The sequence below is a fragment of the Caretta caretta genome, chromosome 26 (assembly GCF_965140235.1).
Source record: "Caretta caretta isolate rCarCar2 chromosome 26, rCarCar1.hap1, whole genome shotgun sequence".
Taxonomy (NCBI): domain Eukaryota; kingdom Metazoa; phylum Chordata; order Testudines; family Cheloniidae; genus Caretta; species Caretta caretta.
The window spans coordinates 6,227,012-6,244,447 of NC_134231.1; the positions used below are offsets into that span (position 1 = coordinate 6,227,012).

The window sequence follows — 17,436 nt, forward strand, 5'->3', positions numbered from 1 at the left end:
GGAATGGGCCACATGGCAGAGCTGCTTTCCTGGCAGTGTCTGCCTGTTTCGCCCCGTGAAATTCCTACGTGGTGCAATTGCTGGTGTTTAGTAGAGCTGTCATGGACCCTGGGGTCCTGATCCGGGTACAGACTGTGCGGGGGGGGGAGACTCCAGGTACCTTTCCTCTGCCAGAGGGATCGGTGCCACTAACCATGGCAAGTGTTGGAGTTCTGTTCCACACTGAATTGTTGTCCCTGTGCTGGTGAGAGAGAGTGTGGCTATCACACTAACAGCTGGATGCCTGCAGGTGGCATGGGGTTCAGTGATGTTCAGCTGCAAAGGGAATCTGCTGCCCCCTGCAGGGCACACCGCCATACCTTCACAGGGCGTAGGAAGGCCTGTGTCATCCGCACCGCTGGGTGCACGTTATCTTGTGTGGGGAAGTCGAGTAAGGGATAGGACAGCTGGAAGGACGGGGCCTAACCCAGCCAGGCAGGGGTACTGGAACTATTTGTATAATGGGGGTGCTGCGAGTGATTGAACCGAACTGTAAACTCTGTATAGAATTCAGGGTAGCAGCTGTGTTAGTCTGTATTCGTAAAAAGAAAAGGAGGACTTGTGGCACCTTAGAGACTAACCAATTTATCTGAGCATAAGCTTTCGTGAGCAACAGTTGCATCTGATGAAGTGAGCTGTAGCTCACGAAAGCTTATGCTCAGATAAATTGTTAGTCTCTAAGGTGCCATAAGTCCTCCTTTTCTTTGTGTATAGAATAGAAACCACTTCAAGTCAGAGGGTGCAGCAGCACCCCCAGTTCCAGCACCTGTGCAGCCAGGTGTACCCACTGGAGAAGGTCTGACCCAACAAGGTGCTGACTGCATACCTTAGCAACTGGGCTGTCTGTGCCCTTTCAGTCCAGCAGCCAGTGGTTGGTGATTCCCTTAGTGCTCAGGGCTGCAGGGAATACTAAAGTTAACCACACTGCCTGTCTCCTTTTGCAGGATCGCCTGGTCACCATGATTCTGGGTGTGAGTCCCCGATGCCACCTCCTGGTGATGCTGCTCTGCCTCCTGGGCATCTCCTGCCAGACGCAGGCTGGCACGGACGCCTCGCTGCAGCCCGCCGTCACTGCAGCTTCCTTCCTGCAGGATCTCCTGCGCCGCTATGGCGAGAGTGACGTGCTGACCCTGCAGCAGCTCAAGGCCCTGCTGAATCGCCTCGATGTGGGGGTGGGGCACGAGAACATCTCCCGATCGGAGCCGCAGCGCAGGAACCTCTCCCGGGTAACATGCCATGTGAATTCCTGTGTCTCTTCCCTGCAGTGCCCAAGGAGGGATGGCCCAAGCTTAACACACTGCTGCCCCCCTGCCCCTCGTAAACACAGAGTGCGAGGTCACCATGCCATGGGCTAAGCTTGTCCGGAATGGACAATCAGATGGGCCATGTTCTCTGCAAGGATACTCCTTGGGCTCACGTGGGCCCTGTGTCACCCATGCAGGGAAGCTGCTTGAGCTCCACTTGGGAGACCATTGCTTCTCCTGCTATATCAGCTTGCTTCGCTCGCTGCCCCAGCTGCTGTGCATTGTGTTCCCATTCCTTCGGTGTTCTGCTCCCAGGGAGCCAGCGGGTGAAGTTGGGTGAAAGCGGGGAAACCCTGGTTCTTGTGGGGTGGGGGAATCCATTACAGTGCAACCAGAACTGCTGTGATGGTGGCAGGCAGGATATTGCCTCTGTGTGGAGAAAATTCTCAGGGAGGGGGAGGAAAACAGCCCCTGTAGATGGGTGGTTCGTGGGACCCATTAGACCTGCAGAGGGGGCTAGGGCCTCACATGCAGTGAGATAGGCCCGAGTCCAGTGAGGGGCTGCTGTGTGTGTATTGTTAGAGAGCTTATTCCTTCACTCTCCCACTTCCCTCGTTCTTCTCGCATGAACGGAGAGCAGCAATACCCGAAGTCCGAAGGTGCAAACAATTCGATGTTTATTGGGGTGAACTTCCAGCAAAAGCTTAAATCCAAGTTCCTTTTTCCTTATTTTTGAATCCCAACTCACTTCCTGTTTGCCCCTAATTTATATAGTAATAGTCTTAGCTATACCTTAACTAATCATTCTACTGAAATTTAACGAACCAATCCTAACATATTGTAACATGATTAGCTAACCAATTATATCCCACCACCTTAATTAGTTTACACCCAGCAAAATTAATTATACAGCAGACAGAAACAATCACAGAACCAGACAGAGGCCATGCCAATAAACAATAGCAAAGTGGGAACTATCATGACAAAACAATACAGAAGTGAGGATTTCACAACTACATCTATAAAGACATAAGGGTTTCCCAGCTGTGTCTATTGATAAGTGAGTTCTTACCAGACAGAAAACTATCAACCTAAATTTCCTTTTACATCTTCTAGGCACTTCCCTTTCTCTGGAGGTGATAGGCACTATCAGGACAGGAGTGTATTCCTAACAGCCCAATAGCACCTTCTTTCAATGTGACTAGTTTGGAATGTGAGGATGTGACCGGTTGCTTCCCAACTTATGGCTGCCTCTGTTGCTTCCCAACTTATGGCTGCCTCTGTTGCTTAGCCAAAGGCCTTAGCCTAAGAACAGGGCCTCAGACTGTCACAGTAAGAGAAGGACCTTACACTGGCAGACAGTGATTTTGATTCTTTCTTTTATTCCTCTAACTAGCCAAGTGATAAGAATACACCTAAATTCTTAAAGTACAGGCCTTTGCAGACAGGCCTGAATATCTGTATCCTAACGTGTATTGGGCCAGGAGGGGAAGGAGTTAGCAGGGGGAGGAGGGAGAGGATGCAATCGAAGAGCCCTCTGGGGATGCCCATATTGCCAAGCCAGACAGCAGAGCACAACCATGGGATGCTCAAGGTCTCTCTTTCCCCACGCCAGTGCTTCAGCTCCTCAGAGCTCTTCACCGCCCACAACCTGAGCGAAGGGTCCCATGTTGGCCCGAGCAAGTTCCAGGAGTTCTGCCCGACCATCCTACAGCAGCTGGAATCTCAGGCGTGCACAGCAGAGAACCTGGAGAACGAGGAGAATGAGCAGACGGAGGAGGGGAAGCCCAGCTCGGCAGAAGGTGAACAGATAGCCAGTGGGCACGGAGAGGGGACCGGGACCGGCGTTAGCTCTAAAGGCATTGCTGAAGCACAAGCTTTCCGAGCGCCTCTCTTGAGTGCAGGGCACAGATGCTTTTTCTAGCCCTCACTGCAGAAATGGGGCATATTCTGGGCTTAATGTGATAGCACCTGTTCATAACCCTTCCCTTCCCAGCCTGCTAGGGCAAGCCATGGCTTCAGCCCTGCAGCAGGAGCGACGCACTGGGGCTGTGTCTTTGGCCGACAGTAATTAGAAAATGGCGCTAGCCTGCCCAGAAAGAGAGGAACCATGGGATGCAGGGAACGGAATCATGGATTTTGGGGAGTTTGACTCCCAAGTCCCAGAATTTCACTAGCTTCACGACACATCCCACCATGTGCAGCGAGGAAAAATCCCAGAATGCACTTGGCGAAGCAAAGAAGCATGGGATACCCACCCGGAATACCACACGCTTAGCGTGCCCCGCGCCCCGCCGTACGTACACAACGATGTGAATTGAAACAGGGCACAGCTGTCCCACGTTCGTGCCGTTAGCACAGCATACGTATCACGCACCAGCTAGTGCGTGTCAGCACAGTGTGAACTCATTCCCCATATAGACCAGCCCTTAGTTACACAGGGGAGTTGTGGGGACAGAGATCCTAGACAGCGGGGCCTTTTTTACATTTAAACCTGAGCTTTTCCAACAGGCAGCCCTTTGAAGGTGCTTTCTGAGTTGAATGTGGATTCGGGCTGGCACTCGTGATGGGGCTGCTTGCTAGGTGCTAGCCCTCCGAATGCTAGATGGCAGAGTGCAGGGACAGGGTGGTCTGTCGCCATCCCCCAGCTGTGTTACGTTACAGAAAGTCACATCAAACACCTCCCCACAGCTCTGTTTTCCCATCTATGATCTGAGTGGCAGTCCTTACCTGCCTCCCAGGAGGCTTGCCTGAGAGTGAAGTGCTTTGGGATGAAAGATGCTGTCAAAATGCACTGTACTGCTATTAAGCCTGTCCTCTTAGCAGTGGCTTTGGGGCAGTTGTTTGGAACCAGAGGCACCCCAATAAAATCACCCCTCCACACCTGCATATGCAGGGCTGGATTTTCTGTCTTTCCTTAGGTCATTCCAAAGACTCTTCGTTGTAGGTGAGGAGAGACATTTCTCTTGTGATAACCTTGGAAAGCTAACTTTCCAAGGGTAGCTTGGAATCTTGATGGTTTTCCTCCAGTGTAATTTTCTTGCAGATTCCATGGAAAGTGCAGAGGCACTAGTGTTTGCAGCCTGTTGAATCTGCCCTCGCCTTTCCTACCCATGGCACTGCGGGGCAGAGAGAGAGCAGGAATTGGACCATTGACAATGCAGAGGGGAGAATTTGCTGCTGGGACATGTGACTTTAGTTCCCAGAGCAGTCAGCGCGCTCTTGCTCCATAGTTCTAGCAGAGGCAGTGCTGTCTATCAGTGAGGAAGTGGTGCTTGATTACCTGTGTTTGTTACTGCTACCCCAGCCCCACACACACTCTCACATTCTCTCTCACACGTGTTCCAGGTTAATTCAGCTCAGGAGGGCCTGTTTTTTATCTTTCACTAGAGGATCTTGTTGCAGGTTAATAAATAACAGGGATTTCTATAGCCCCTTTCATCCAAAGCACATTACAAACGGTTTACATGAATTGTATTTTGCCCACCTCTGAAACGCTGCTGCCACCTCTGAATGGACCGTGGCAGCTGTCTCAATAGCCACACAGCAGCGCTGTGGGACGGACTGTGAAGAATAGCACGCCATCCGTCACATGGCAGTTACGGGAGTTCAGGGACGCAGCATGCGGTTGCTCAGATTAGAATTTCCCACGTATGCCAGGGTGCTGGTGGTTTGTAGTGCCTAGGAGCCCAGCCGTGGACCCTGTTGCGCTAGGTGCGGTGCAAACACTGCCCCAAAGGAGCTTTTCAAAGCAGAGTCCTAGGTTAACTTTCCAAAAGTGCTAGGGGACCTGTAACAATCCAAAGCGGCCCAGACGGCCGATTGGCTTCTCGGAACCATAACGCCCCCTATTGGAACGCACAGTTATGGTCTCAGGAACTCCTTGTTAGACCTTCTCTGGTGCCTGCGATTCTCCCCGCTGCTCGCAGGTGTTCCTGGCTCTGGCTCACTCTTTCCAGCCTGTTAATGGCATACAACTGAGCTCAGTGCCTGGAGCTTAATTATTCCCAGTGCCCTTTAAAGTAATTCAGAGACATGGAGAAGCATTAACCAGATTTATTTCTCCCACCGTTTCCCCGTCCTGTAACTGTCTCACCATTAAAGTATCCCAAGCAGCGCAGTGGATGGGAGTGATCCTCTGTCATAACAAGGCCCCCTCCTCAGTGAGGCCTGACTCCCCTGGCCTTCCCTGCCCAGCTGTATCCAGAGCTGCTGGCGTCTGGCCCTTCCCACCCCCAAATAGCCTTGGTAATCCAGCCCTCATTTCTTCTTGTTCCGCAGTGTGGGGCTTTGGCTTTCTCAGTGTGTCACTGATTAACTTGGCCTCCCTCCTTGGAGTCTTCATCGTGCCCTGCACCAACAAGGCCTTTTTCCGACGGCTCCTCACTTATTTCATCGCGCTCTCCATCGGGACGTTGTTCTCTAATACGCTCTTCCAGATGATCCCAGAGGTGCAGTAGAACACACCCTGCCCTTCTCTCTCTCTCTCTCTCTCTCTCTCTCTAAGGGCTGGCTCTCCCGCTCGCCTTTACAACCCAGCTCCTCCCAAACAGATTTCTCTGTCTCCAAGGCAGAGGGAAACTTCTCTTCCATACTGGCTTCCTGCCAGTGGCTTTCCAGGACCTTCTTGCTCCTCTGAGCACCAGGAAACATCACGTGGTCTCCTCAGGGTTAACGTTTGGTGTTCAGGCAGCATGGGGAGCCCTGTGCCATCCTAGCTTGCTTCCTCCTTCCTTCCTGTGGGGTTGCCTGCAGCCTCTCTGAGAACAGCAATATCCTGTAGTTGCAGTGCAGCTGGCAGGGATCCTAGCTCTGGAGGGAGGGAGAAGAGAGCTTCCTCCCACACGTGACTCCTGCTGGGTGGTTACACAGCCCCTCTCTTCCGCCGGTTATAGTGGTTCGAAACATGGGTGGTCCTAGCTCCTGTGAGATTGTAATAATAAAGATCTCTTGCTCTTCATGTTCCTGGTTGCCAAAGGGGAGACTTCCCAAAGCTTGCCCGTGATGAGTGACACTAAGCATAGACCAAGCATGTGCGAGTATGTCAGGCAGCATCTGGGAGCTTTAAGAGGACAGGGCACTCCTGTGCTGGGTTGGCAGCATCTGTGCTGTGTCAGCGTTGGTCTGATGGGCAGAGGCTGGTGTAGGGGCGTTCCTGGGGCTCATAAGAAGGGTGTGTGAAAGAGGGAGGAAGGAAGGAAGGAACAGAGGTAAAAATGCACAGAAGGAATTGAAGAAACCCCTCCTGCCTGGGGATCCCAGCTTTCTTCTGGCTCCCAGTCTTGCTGATTAAAGGCAGCAGAGCCCCTGGAAAGATCTATGCAAAGTGAGGTTTCCTGGTGCCCTGATGGGTTTGTCAGATACATTACAAACTAATTTTTGTTTTAATTGCACAATTCTGGAGCTAAATAAATATTCCCATGTGCTTTACAATCAGGTGTTGGAAACACACGCGTTCCTCCAGCATCCTGCTCTCTGGCAGCAGGATTTTCTCAGCAGGGTCTAGGTACTTAGGGACCTCAAATCCATTTAGATCCTCAAACTTTCAGCCTAGAAGTCATGGAATTAAAATCTCAGCTTCTCACTGGAGTGATCCTTCCACTGTGATCCCAGGGCTGCTTTGCGTTCAGCATTTGTGTGTGCATTGTACTGCCCTGAAGAAGACAGGATATCTAGTCGTAAATGGATATTACCCTTCTTTGCCAGTGCTCCAGAGTGCAAGATCTCTTGGCTGTTTCAATCAGCTGCCTGCTGGCAAGCAGAGGGAGTTGGGGACAACAGGATTGGTGCTTGTTTCTCTCAGCCCCTCGCAAGCTAAAACAAAGCTAGTATGTTTCATGTTGGGTCTCCAGGCCTGGTGGTCTTAACCTAACTCCCAGTATTCCTGCATATTCCATGCTGGCAAGGGCTGTTATCACATCTCTAAACCAGAGTCTGATGGAGCCCCTTGTTTGTGGGACTTGGGGAGGTATTTTTCAGCTCCAGAACTGTAACTTTGTTGTATTTTTCCTCTTAAAAACCAAACAAAATGCCTTGTTTCTGGATCTGATGGGAACTGAAATGATGGTGTACACTCCACCCCCATGGTATGCACGTTGCAGGAGAACTCCCACGGCATGGAACGCAAACGCAGGTTAATCCATTAGGCCGGAAGGGTCTCGGACAGCCCAGGCAGAGCACTTGGCCTCTCTGATTTTGTCTGGTGCCCAGATACTCCAGTGATGAGTGCACTAGGCATGCACAGGGTGAATCGGCTCCACTGTGCGATGAGGGTGGAGTGTACGAGATGCTGGCTGTAAAACTGAAGTGCTCCATGGAATGCTGGAACTCTGACCCCGCCCCCCCCCCCCCCCCCCATTAAATGGGCCTTATGCCTCTGGGAATGACATGTGCCCACTGGGAGTCTGACAAGGTCACCAGGAAAGTGAATCTGTTTTGGGAGTAGAACCCTGATTTTATTTCTCTCTTCAAAATACACTTCACGTCCACCTGCCACAAGCTAACTTCCATTCTTGGAGTGTTTATTTTAAAGTAAGAGCCTTGTTAGGATGAGGAATCTCATTCCTTCACCCAAATCCCGGCTTCCCCAAGGAGAGAATCCATCCTCTCGTCAGTCTGTGGTGCAGTTAGTCACAGCAGCCGCATTCTGGAACGTGGGCTGTAGGGCCAGCTCTGATGATTCACGTTCCCTGTAGTGTTCCAGCCACGATCTTTCCCTCCCCAAAGGGGCCAGCATGTCAGAGTTCCAGAGCCATCTTGTACCAGGTTTGCTTCTGGCCTCCCTGAACCAATTCGAGATTGATATGAAATCACTAATAAATGTCCCTTTTTCTCCTCCCTTCTCCCCCTCCCGCTCTCTCTCTCTCTCTGGTGTGGATTCACTTCTTTGCTGTCCTGTGTTGATTTCCTTGGACTCTCCTGCCTTCTGTGGTGTAACTGGGGTGGGGTTGGCACGCACGCTGAAGTCTGGGGTTACGGTTTCCTCTGCGTGACCGTCATCTCCCTCTGCTCCCTGGTGGGAGCCAGCGTGGTGCCCTTCATGAAGAAGACCTTTTACAAGCGGCTGCTGCTCTACTTCATAGCTCTGGCGATTGGAACTCTCTACTCCAATGCTCTCTTCCAGCTCATCCCTGAGGTATGGTGAGGGCCCTCGGGCCTGTCATGTGTGTCTGTCTGCCTGCGCTCCCTGGTTTGAGGAGAAGCCGGTGGAACTTGAAGAGAAACATGAGTGAATGTTGCAGGGAGACAAAGATCTGGTCGGACCTGGTCTGTGCCTGCATCTGGGAGCTGGAAATGTTTAAGATCCATCAGCAAGGCAAAATGCTGCTGTATGACTGTGTTAAGCTCCTAGCTGCTTTGCCATTGACCATGTGACCGTGGACAAGTCACTTCCACCTCACCTTTCGGTGCCTATCTATAAAATGACCCTGATTGTATTTACTTATCTGCCAGGATGAGGTTCTGGCCATGGTCTAGCACTGCTCAGAGGACCTCAAAGCCTTAGGGTACGTCCACACTATGGAGACTATATTGGTACAGCTATGGCTCCATAGCTATGCTGGCATAACCCCATAGCTTAGAAGCAGCCTGCACCAAGGGAAGGGGTTTTTTGTTGCTGTAGGAAGACCACCTCTCTGAGCTATAGTTGCTGTGTCAAAAAAAAGCATTTGTCCGTCGGCCTAGCTATGTCCACCGTGGGGATTAGGTCAGCATAGCTGTGTGTTTTTTCACACCCCTGAGCTATGGCAACCTAACTTTCAAGCGTAGACCAGGCCTTAGCTGTTCTCAGGCCATATAAAGAAAGTGGCTTTGACGTGTGAACAAAGCCAGGCTTGACTGGGTCACTTTTATGGTAGAGAGCAGATGGGGTAGAGAGAAGATTCCATGTTGAGCGGAGTCTGAGCTGCCTGTTGGTGCCACTCGCGTCCCTTATATACGGCTCAGTGTTCATGCTGGCTGAGAGTGGACGTGCTCCAGGCTATAGTCTCAGTGGTGAGTTCGTTGTGAGAAGCGACTTACACCATCTGGGCTTTGATATAAAAGGATCCCCAGCCCCTGTGCTAGAAAACACCTTCTATGCACACAAGAAATGAATAAGCTGAGAAAAGTGGAGTTACTGTCCAGAAATCCCCAATGCAGGTGCCTGATCAGCGATTGTTGGTGCAGTTGCTTCTCCTGATTCTGTGCTCAAAAGGGAGAGGACAGGACAGGACAGCTAATGATGTTTTCTGGGAGTGGACTTGCTAATACAATAGATTTAATTGGCCCACCTGCCTATGTTTATACTCACATCTGACTTGTGAGAGGAGGGACAGTGAATTTAAAAACCAATAGATTTAAAGCAAAGGCATTTTATAATTAACCGGTGGAACTCGCAGCCACAGGATATCAAGATGAGTAGCTGAGAGAGATTTATAGAGGTATTGGACATTTTAGATTAATGTGAGTAGGATCTGCAGTGACACTGTCTGAGCTAAAAATGAGATGGGCTAACAATCCTCATGCATCAGGGCATGAGCTGATTACGTCTGGGGTCAGGAAGACAGTCCCTTCTAGCATGCAGTAGTATTGCACAATTAGGTGTGTTAAGCCTTTCCCTGAAGCATTCATTGGGGGAGAAAAGACTAACTGAAGTGCTCTTCTGCTGTCCCTGTACTGAGAGCTCCTAGAGACATGGGTAGGGGAGGTGAGGGACGCTGCTGGCGTTTATGGTTCTCAAATCTTTCTCTGTTGCCCCTTGTCTACAGGCCTTTGGATTCAACCCTCAGGAGGATTATTATGTCTCCAAATCTGCAGTGGTCTTTGGAGGCTTTTACTTGTTCTTCTTCACAGAGAAAATCCTGAAGATGCTTCTCAAGCAGACAGATCAGGTGAGGTTGAGTTAGTCCCATAGGAGCAGGTTAGGCATTCCCAGACGGTACCGCTGCCAGAAAGGTGCTTCCCAATGGGTTTACTCTGATGCAATTTTCAAAAATCCATTTTTTTTCACCCCGTTTTTCAGTTTGGAGTGGAATCTAAATCTGCTGCATGCCCTTGACTGGTGCACTCTGGAAAGGCCACCTGCTTTACTGACTCTTAAATCCTGTGTGTGAATAGAAAAGCTTAATCTTTGTACAACAAACAGTGGTTCCTTTTTACATTTGGGGGAGGATGATATTTTTGACAGAAAAGGGGGAAGTAAGAGGCACTTGGGCATGATGCTGTATGTTTCTTCCTTCTCCTGATCCACCCCAACAGCTGTCACATGCCATCCCAGAAGTAGTTATAGTGACTCGTGTGTGTGTGTAGTTTGTACAGTCAGTTAGCAGAGGTGGAAGTGCTCTGGGATGAAAGATGCTATGAAAATGTACAATCACAATGTTGGGCTTCAATAATCAAAGAGACTCTAGTTTCCTAGTGGTTTTAGTCAGCTTCAGCATTGCCGTGTCTGTGAGGTTTCCTGTTCTAGCTTGTGGGCAAGATAAAATAATCAGCATGCCCCAGGCGTTTATGAGCCAGAAATGTACAAGTGACTGCATGCATCCATGCTGCATGTGGCTAAAGCCTGTAAATCTGTGTATCCTTCCAGCACCATCACGGGCACAGCCACTACAGCCCTGAGACCCTCCCCTCCAAGAAGGACCAGGAGGAAGGCGTCACTGAAAAGCTGCAGAATGGGGACATGGATCACATGATCCCTCACAGAACCAGTGAGCTAGAGTGCAAGAACCCATCTGTGGATGAGAAAGTCATTGTGGGCTCTCTGTCTGTCCAGGTTAGTGCCTATCTCCCCTGGGGTTACCAGTTACAGCTGTTTGGAGGCGTTGGCTTAGTCTGCAGAGATGGGCATGACACTGGGCAGCGCAGTAAGACAAGTGGAGTTGTCCGCAGTCGGGCGTGGGTTGGAGACCCAGCCAGTGGGGTTCACGTGTGACTTGGGGTGCTCCCTTGCAGGACCTGCAGGCTTCCCAAAGTGCGTGCTACTGGCTGAAGGGGGTGCGATACTCTGACATTGGCACGCTGGCCTGGATGATCACCCTGAGTGACGGGCTCCACAACTTCATCGATGGCCTGGCCATCGGTGCCTCCTTCACCGTGTCTGTCTTCCAAGGGATCAGCACCTCCGTGGCCATTTTCTGCGAGGAGTTCCCCCACGAGCTGGGTACGTGGCTCTTCAGCTGTGCACCTTAACTGCGTTTGCTCCCCATCCAGCCAAATATTTAAGCATGTGCTTAAGTGCTTAAGTCCTTAAGGAACGCATGAAAGCACTTGTTTAACTTGAACCTATTTCACCATTGTCTTTCAACCGTCAACAAAATGTACCAACTTCTCAGTCATTTAAAGAGACGCGTGTGCATGTGGTGGAGGACGGTATGTGAAACCGTGCTAGCCAGGGTAGGAAAACTGTGGAATCACATGGTGTAATCTGTTCTGAAAACCAGGGGTGTTTGTGATTAAATTTAGATTGAGAGACAGCTGGTAAAACGCCTGTTATGTGTTTGTGTTTGAATGTAGAGAGTGACACATGGAAGTAGATGTGGACCTCAGGCACCTGGCGAATCAGCGATTCTGTCAGTGTTGCAAAGTTTTGGTTCCCTTGGGCTAGGGTGGCCTCATTCTTGCAGTTAACTGCATTGATTTGTGGCTTGACACAAGACTGCTTCTTGAGCAGTGTAGGGCACTGCTCTGAGGGTTAGGAGGACCTTGGTTCTATTCCTGCCTTTACTGCCAGCTCACGATGTGACCTTAGACCAGTCACTTCCCCTCTCTTTACTTCTGTTTCCCCAGGTGTAAATCAGGATGATGATACCCTACTCTCTGTTTAAAAGCACTTTGAGGTCTATGGATAGAGATGCTCTATAAGAGCAAGGCATTATTATTATTTATTTTTATTATGTAAGGCCTTGATTCAGCAAGAGGAATGAGCATTGAAGCATTTGAATAGTCCCATTGACTTTGACTTCAGTGGGGCTACTCACATGCCTAGAGTTACGCATATGCTTAAGCACCTCAGTGAACAGGGGGCCTGATTGCTGAGTGCTGTTCTCCAGTGGGATGCTGCATTTGGGCAGCTGATGCATCCATCCCATAGATGGTCATGTGTAGCTGTCTGTCTCCTCCTCTCCTTACGTGATCCTCCCTTTTGCAGGTGACTTTGTCATCCTGCTAAATGCCGGAATGACAATCCAGCAGGCGCTCTTCTTCAACTTCATCTCGGCCTGCTGCTGCTACCTAGGGCTGGCCTTTGGGATCGTGGCAGGCAGCCACTTCTCTGCCAACTGGATCTTTGCTCTAGCTGGTGGGATGTTCCTCTACATTGCACTGGCTGATATGGTAAATCCCAAACCAACAGTAGCTGCTGGATAGGGGATCGGAGCATTGCAGGGTTTTTTTCTGCAGTGACCACTGGCCAATGAGCGCTGATGAGCCTCTGTCAGGATTATTGTTGTACAGGAAAGCTTTGACGATACAGGGCTCTGGGAGCTAATAGGACTTGCCTAACGGCAATGCTCTGTAACATCACGTGCAGTACAGTAGGGTTCCCTCCTGGCTTTTCACAGTGAGGCCTCTGGGTGATTTTGAGGAGGGGTATTGACTGGACCTGTGTAAGTCAGAAGTATCTGCAACCCTGGGCACGGAGGGGAGAATGGGGGAAAATAGAGCATACAGAGGGATGGTTATTCCCTCGTGCCCACCAAATGTAGGGTGTGTAGCTAACCCATAGCCAGACCACTTTGAGCTGTAAATTTATCAGATTTTAGCCTAGCAGGATTGGACAGGGTCAGGGTCAAGAACACTTGGCCTTGATTGTGAACAGCTTTATATAAATTAATGCCTAATAATAGATGGGGGTATACAGCGCTGGGATCTGCATGTGCAAATTCACAGAGATTGGAGGGCAGAGAATTTCCACGACTGAAACATTCCAATTCTTTTCTCAGTTCCCTGAGATGAATGAAGTGAGCCAGGAGGACGAGCGGAATGGCAGCGCCTTGATTGCCTTCGCTATCCAGAACGCAGGGCTGCTGACGGGATTCATTATCATGCTGCTGCTCACCATGTTCTCAGGCCAGATCCAGATAGGGTAGGGACGGGCCTGGTTTGATTGGGCTTTCCCACCTGCAAGCATACGGACTGACAGCACCTGTATGAGACATCAGCATTGCAAAAGCACTACAGAAAAGAGGCATTTCTATTAAAACTGTTCCATAGACTTTGTATCGTTTATTTCAGGGGGGCTGATGAAGCTCCTTGCCCTATATCTAAAGTGACCCAAGGACCTATTTCCAGTGTAGCATCCCTTCCTCTACTCTCCTTGCGTCAAAGGGACTCCTGGAAAGGACATGTGTGAGGATCAGGAGAACGGGCTCACTGGCTCCTTTCTGGCTACATCAACCCCTTCGGAGAGCTCCAACCATGGACATGACTTCTTCCCATCCTCTTCGGGTGGCTGCGGCTGGGGGATGGATGTGGGGTCAGCGCTGGAGGTGAGGCTACTTTACCAAGGCAGACGCTGTGCTTGAGGCTTGTGCCTGTCCATCCCTCGTACTCAGTCCCTCCACGGGCAATGGAAATGCGAGGCAGGGGAACAGCCATGGGTCCCAGGACAGCCCCAGTATTTACCCGCGTTACCTGTAGCCTCCAACGCTCCGATTGTGCAGGTATCTGGTGTTTCTCTTGAGCATGGGGAGCATGCCTGCCTTTTGGACCTAAATATGCAGTCAAGAGACCTGTTCGAGAAAGGGTCTCCTTCCTCCAAAAGCTTCACGTGCCAATGTCTCTGCAGAGTGTGCTGGGCTGGAGGAAAGGTGCGGCGTGTGAAAGAGAAATGAAGAGGTCTGGGAAGGTTGCACAGGGAGAGGGATGAGCAAGAACGTATCCTGCTGCTGTGCTGGAATCGATCCTTTCCTGGCACAGGTAGTGGGTACTGAACTGGGCAGGCAGCCTTGGTTTCCCTGCCCCCCCTGCGCTTGAAAACTAGTCACAGCTGTTGCTGCTCTGGTCTCTTCCCACTGGCTGCAGAGGCAGCACTGAAGATACCAGGGCAGGAGAAGTGTTTGATATGCAGTCAGACTGGCTTCGGCGGGAAAGTTATGCTGCTCCTGTAGGGGTTTAATGAACTATACGGTTGCATCTGCTGGTCAGAATGACACTATTGGACACTCCTGGGTGGCTTCCAGGAGGTAGAACAGCTAAACGCCGCGGCCTCTCCCAGGAGTCCCTCCATCCTAACTCGGGACACTTTGAGAGCGGAGGGAGCTGTGCCGTGAAGCGAAGATGCTGCAGGATCTCACCATTGCAAGGGAAGGGCATGGCAGCTGCATTCAGACCGGGGCGGTGTGGAGCACAAGTCCTGGTGCCAGTTTCTCAGGCTTTCCTGCGAGAGCGATCCTTACACTGTGACCAGGTTCACTTGGAATTGGACATCTGGTTTTAAACACTGACACTGCTGAGTTGCAAGGTTGTTGTTGTTGTTTTTTTAAATACTGTACTTTTTCTTCACGGCACAGGGTCCCAGGAACACAGTCTGGAACTGGAACCCAGCTCTGGGTAGCAGCAGGAGTTGGGAAGGGAGTTAAAGGCATTTCAGAGCTCTGCTTCTGGGCTTGCTTTCCTTCGATTCACTAGATGAACTGACTTATCGTTAATGTTTGGCCCCTTCAGCTTGGGCAGGGAATGAGGTTCCCCTCACCCTTGGGTTGTTCCAGATTCTGCCTCCCATGGTTGTGAATTTGTGGCTGCTGACTAACAGAAGTTCCTGCCTCTGCTACTAGCTTGCTGGGTGACCTCTGGCTAGTCACTCCCCCGCCCCGCCCCCCTTTCTGTGCCTCAGTTTCCCCATCTGGAAAATGGGGATAATGATGCTGACCTCTATGGTAAAGTGCTGTGAGATCTACTGATGAAAAACACAAGATAAGAGCTAGGGATGGTGATTATTCTTATTTCTGTGGGGAGTGTCGAATTTATTGCTGCCAGTCTCTCTTTCTCTCATGATCATTCCATCTGCCTGATCGGCTCCCTGGTAAGGGAACAATTGTTGTCCAGTCCCTTGTCTCGTAACTTGTCCGTTGACACACAAAGTTGTGTTGCCTTGGTGTGCTGTCCTCGTGGCAGAGGCTGAGCAGAAGCTATTCCTGATGGTTTCCCCCTGCAACCCTTCAGAAGAAAGGTGAAAGGCCTGTTCATTTATCATACGCAATGCTTTCACACCCTACACCTCAAGGGTTTAGGCCCCTCTTTGGTAAATGTGAGCTGGGCAGCTACACCCAGGCCCACTGCCTGCCTCCCTTCAGTAAGGGCAAGCTGAGATCGGAGTGACTCCAAAGGAATAGATGTCAGAACCAAAACCACCTGGGACAACAGCATGCGCTGTGGCCGGCACAGCGCCTCCAACAGGATCATGACTTGGTTTGACTGCCGGACCTCTGCCTTCTAATGCCTATTTCCTTTTAACGTGCTCAATGAAGACTGGATATCAAACCCCAATCTCCTGTAGCTGTCAGTCATCCGTCCACGATTGGCCCTAATGGAGAGAGAGAGCTGGGTGTCATTTACGTACGGCAGAAACCATAGTCCCTGTCTCCTTTGTAGCACTCCCAGAGTCCTTGCAAACATGTTGAACAGGAGAGGGTACAGTGCAGAACCCTGTAGTAATCTGTGCAATACAGCCTTTTGTTTACATGACCAATTATCCATAGTAGCCTACTGGGCTGCCCTATTTTAGAAAAGGATCAAAACCGTTTCAGAGCAGCTCTGTCAACTTGGGCAAGGGACCACAGCCTTGTCAGCGGTATCTCACGTTCACTGCCTGTATCTTAGGTAGCTGGCATACTGTCTTCCTCCATTGCCAGGAGAAAGACTTTTCTTCACGCCATTCTTGCTGTTTATGGCCCAGGCCTAAACCCTACTTAGTTGAGACCATCTTTTACCAATGAATGCTTGATACGGGTTGGCCCAACTTTGCCAACTCCATTTCACCAAACCCTTCCTTGACATGTTTATAAAAGAACTAGAATAGGGGCCTCTGGAAAGCAGTAGAGCCATCTCCTTTCCCACAGGATAACCATCATTGTGGGATTCCTGCTGCCCAGTTGAGAGGTGAATGGAATAGGATGGCACTCTTTTGTGTGAGTCACACGGGAAATTTTTTGGTCAGGCCAGCATCTGTCATCAGCAGCTGACCAGGAGAAGTTCTCATTGTAACAGTGAGGAGGCGAGCTTCTGGGAACAGTACTAGAGAGGGACGCTGCCTGCGGTCAAAAAGCATGCACTACCACTAGTAGGAGAGCTGCAGCCCTCTAGCTGAGTTACGTAATGTTTGAGAGTGAGAGATTTAACCCCTGTCTTAAGGGGAAAGGTCTGGCTTGCCTATTCTCTCTCAAGGAAATTTTTGGAAAGCACATGACATCTAGTGCATTCCAAAAGGGAGAAGAAAATGGCTTAGCTTTTTCATAGTTCCAGAGCTATCTCTGGCAAGGATGGTTCAATGGTACATGGAGAGGAGGCACTGCACTGTCAGCATCTGGCAAATCGGCCCATCTCCTGGAACAACATCCCCCCACCCCACCCCCAAATTGTACTTACTAACAAACCAACTAGAAACTAAGCTGTGCTCCAGGTGGTAGGAAACTATAAGAACCGATGTGTAATTTCCTCTGGGCTGTTCCGAGCCCTTGAACGTGACAGAGAAATCCTGAGTCTTTTCTCTAGTTTCCCTTCAAGGTGTTCTTGGGAGCTGACTACATCAGGAAATTTGCAGGCTGGAAATTAGGGAGAGTTACCTACGAAACATTCTCTAAGTACACGTGTAGCTGGGGGAGGCAGGTAATCAATGTGTTATTTCAAAGGGGTGCCTGGAAGAGGCTCCTCTCTCTTGTTTGTGCAGGATGGTAGAAACCTGAGGGAGGGAAGGTGTGTGTGAGAGGGGCCGGAGGGATGGCTGAGAAAGGAAATTGACATTAAGTTGAGCTTGTGAGTGTTTTTATTTATATTTCCCTTTACACATCTGATTAGAAACTCAAGTTCCATCTCAGTATTTTAATATCTCAGGTGTTATAAGAAATACTTGTTGAAACACTTCTTGAAACAAAGAACATAACTTATGTCTTGTGAACTGTAAAGTTTTTATTTGTAAAATTCCATAAATTAAAATCTATTCTGTAATGAAAGAGAA

At 50.1% G+C, this 17,436-nt stretch overlaps 1 protein-coding gene across 4 annotated transcripts in view; it reads left to right on the plus strand.

Annotated features, from left to right (window-relative positions):
- Positions 1-17,436, plus strand: part of SLC39A14 (solute carrier family 39 member 14) — a 29,867-nt gene extending 12,431 nt beyond the window's left edge. For all 4 annotated transcript variants that reach the window (XM_048829277.2, XM_048829278.2, XM_048829281.2 and 1 more), the window contains exons 3-10: positions 984-1,265; positions 2,899-3,085; positions 8,249-8,418; positions 10,031-10,153; positions 10,852-11,037; positions 11,217-11,424; positions 12,412-12,596; positions 13,205-17,436. In XM_048829277.2, the coding sequence (XP_048685234.1) occupies positions 999-1,265; positions 2,899-3,085; positions 8,249-8,418; positions 10,031-10,153; positions 10,852-11,037; positions 11,217-11,424; positions 12,412-12,596; positions 13,205-13,351 (1,473 nt within the window). In that variant the 5' untranslated portion in view covers positions 984-998 and the 3' untranslated portion in view covers positions 13,352-17,436. The remainder of the gene's footprint in view (positions 1-983; positions 1,266-2,898; positions 3,086-8,248; positions 8,419-10,030; positions 10,154-10,851; positions 11,038-11,216; positions 11,425-12,411; positions 12,597-13,204) is intronic.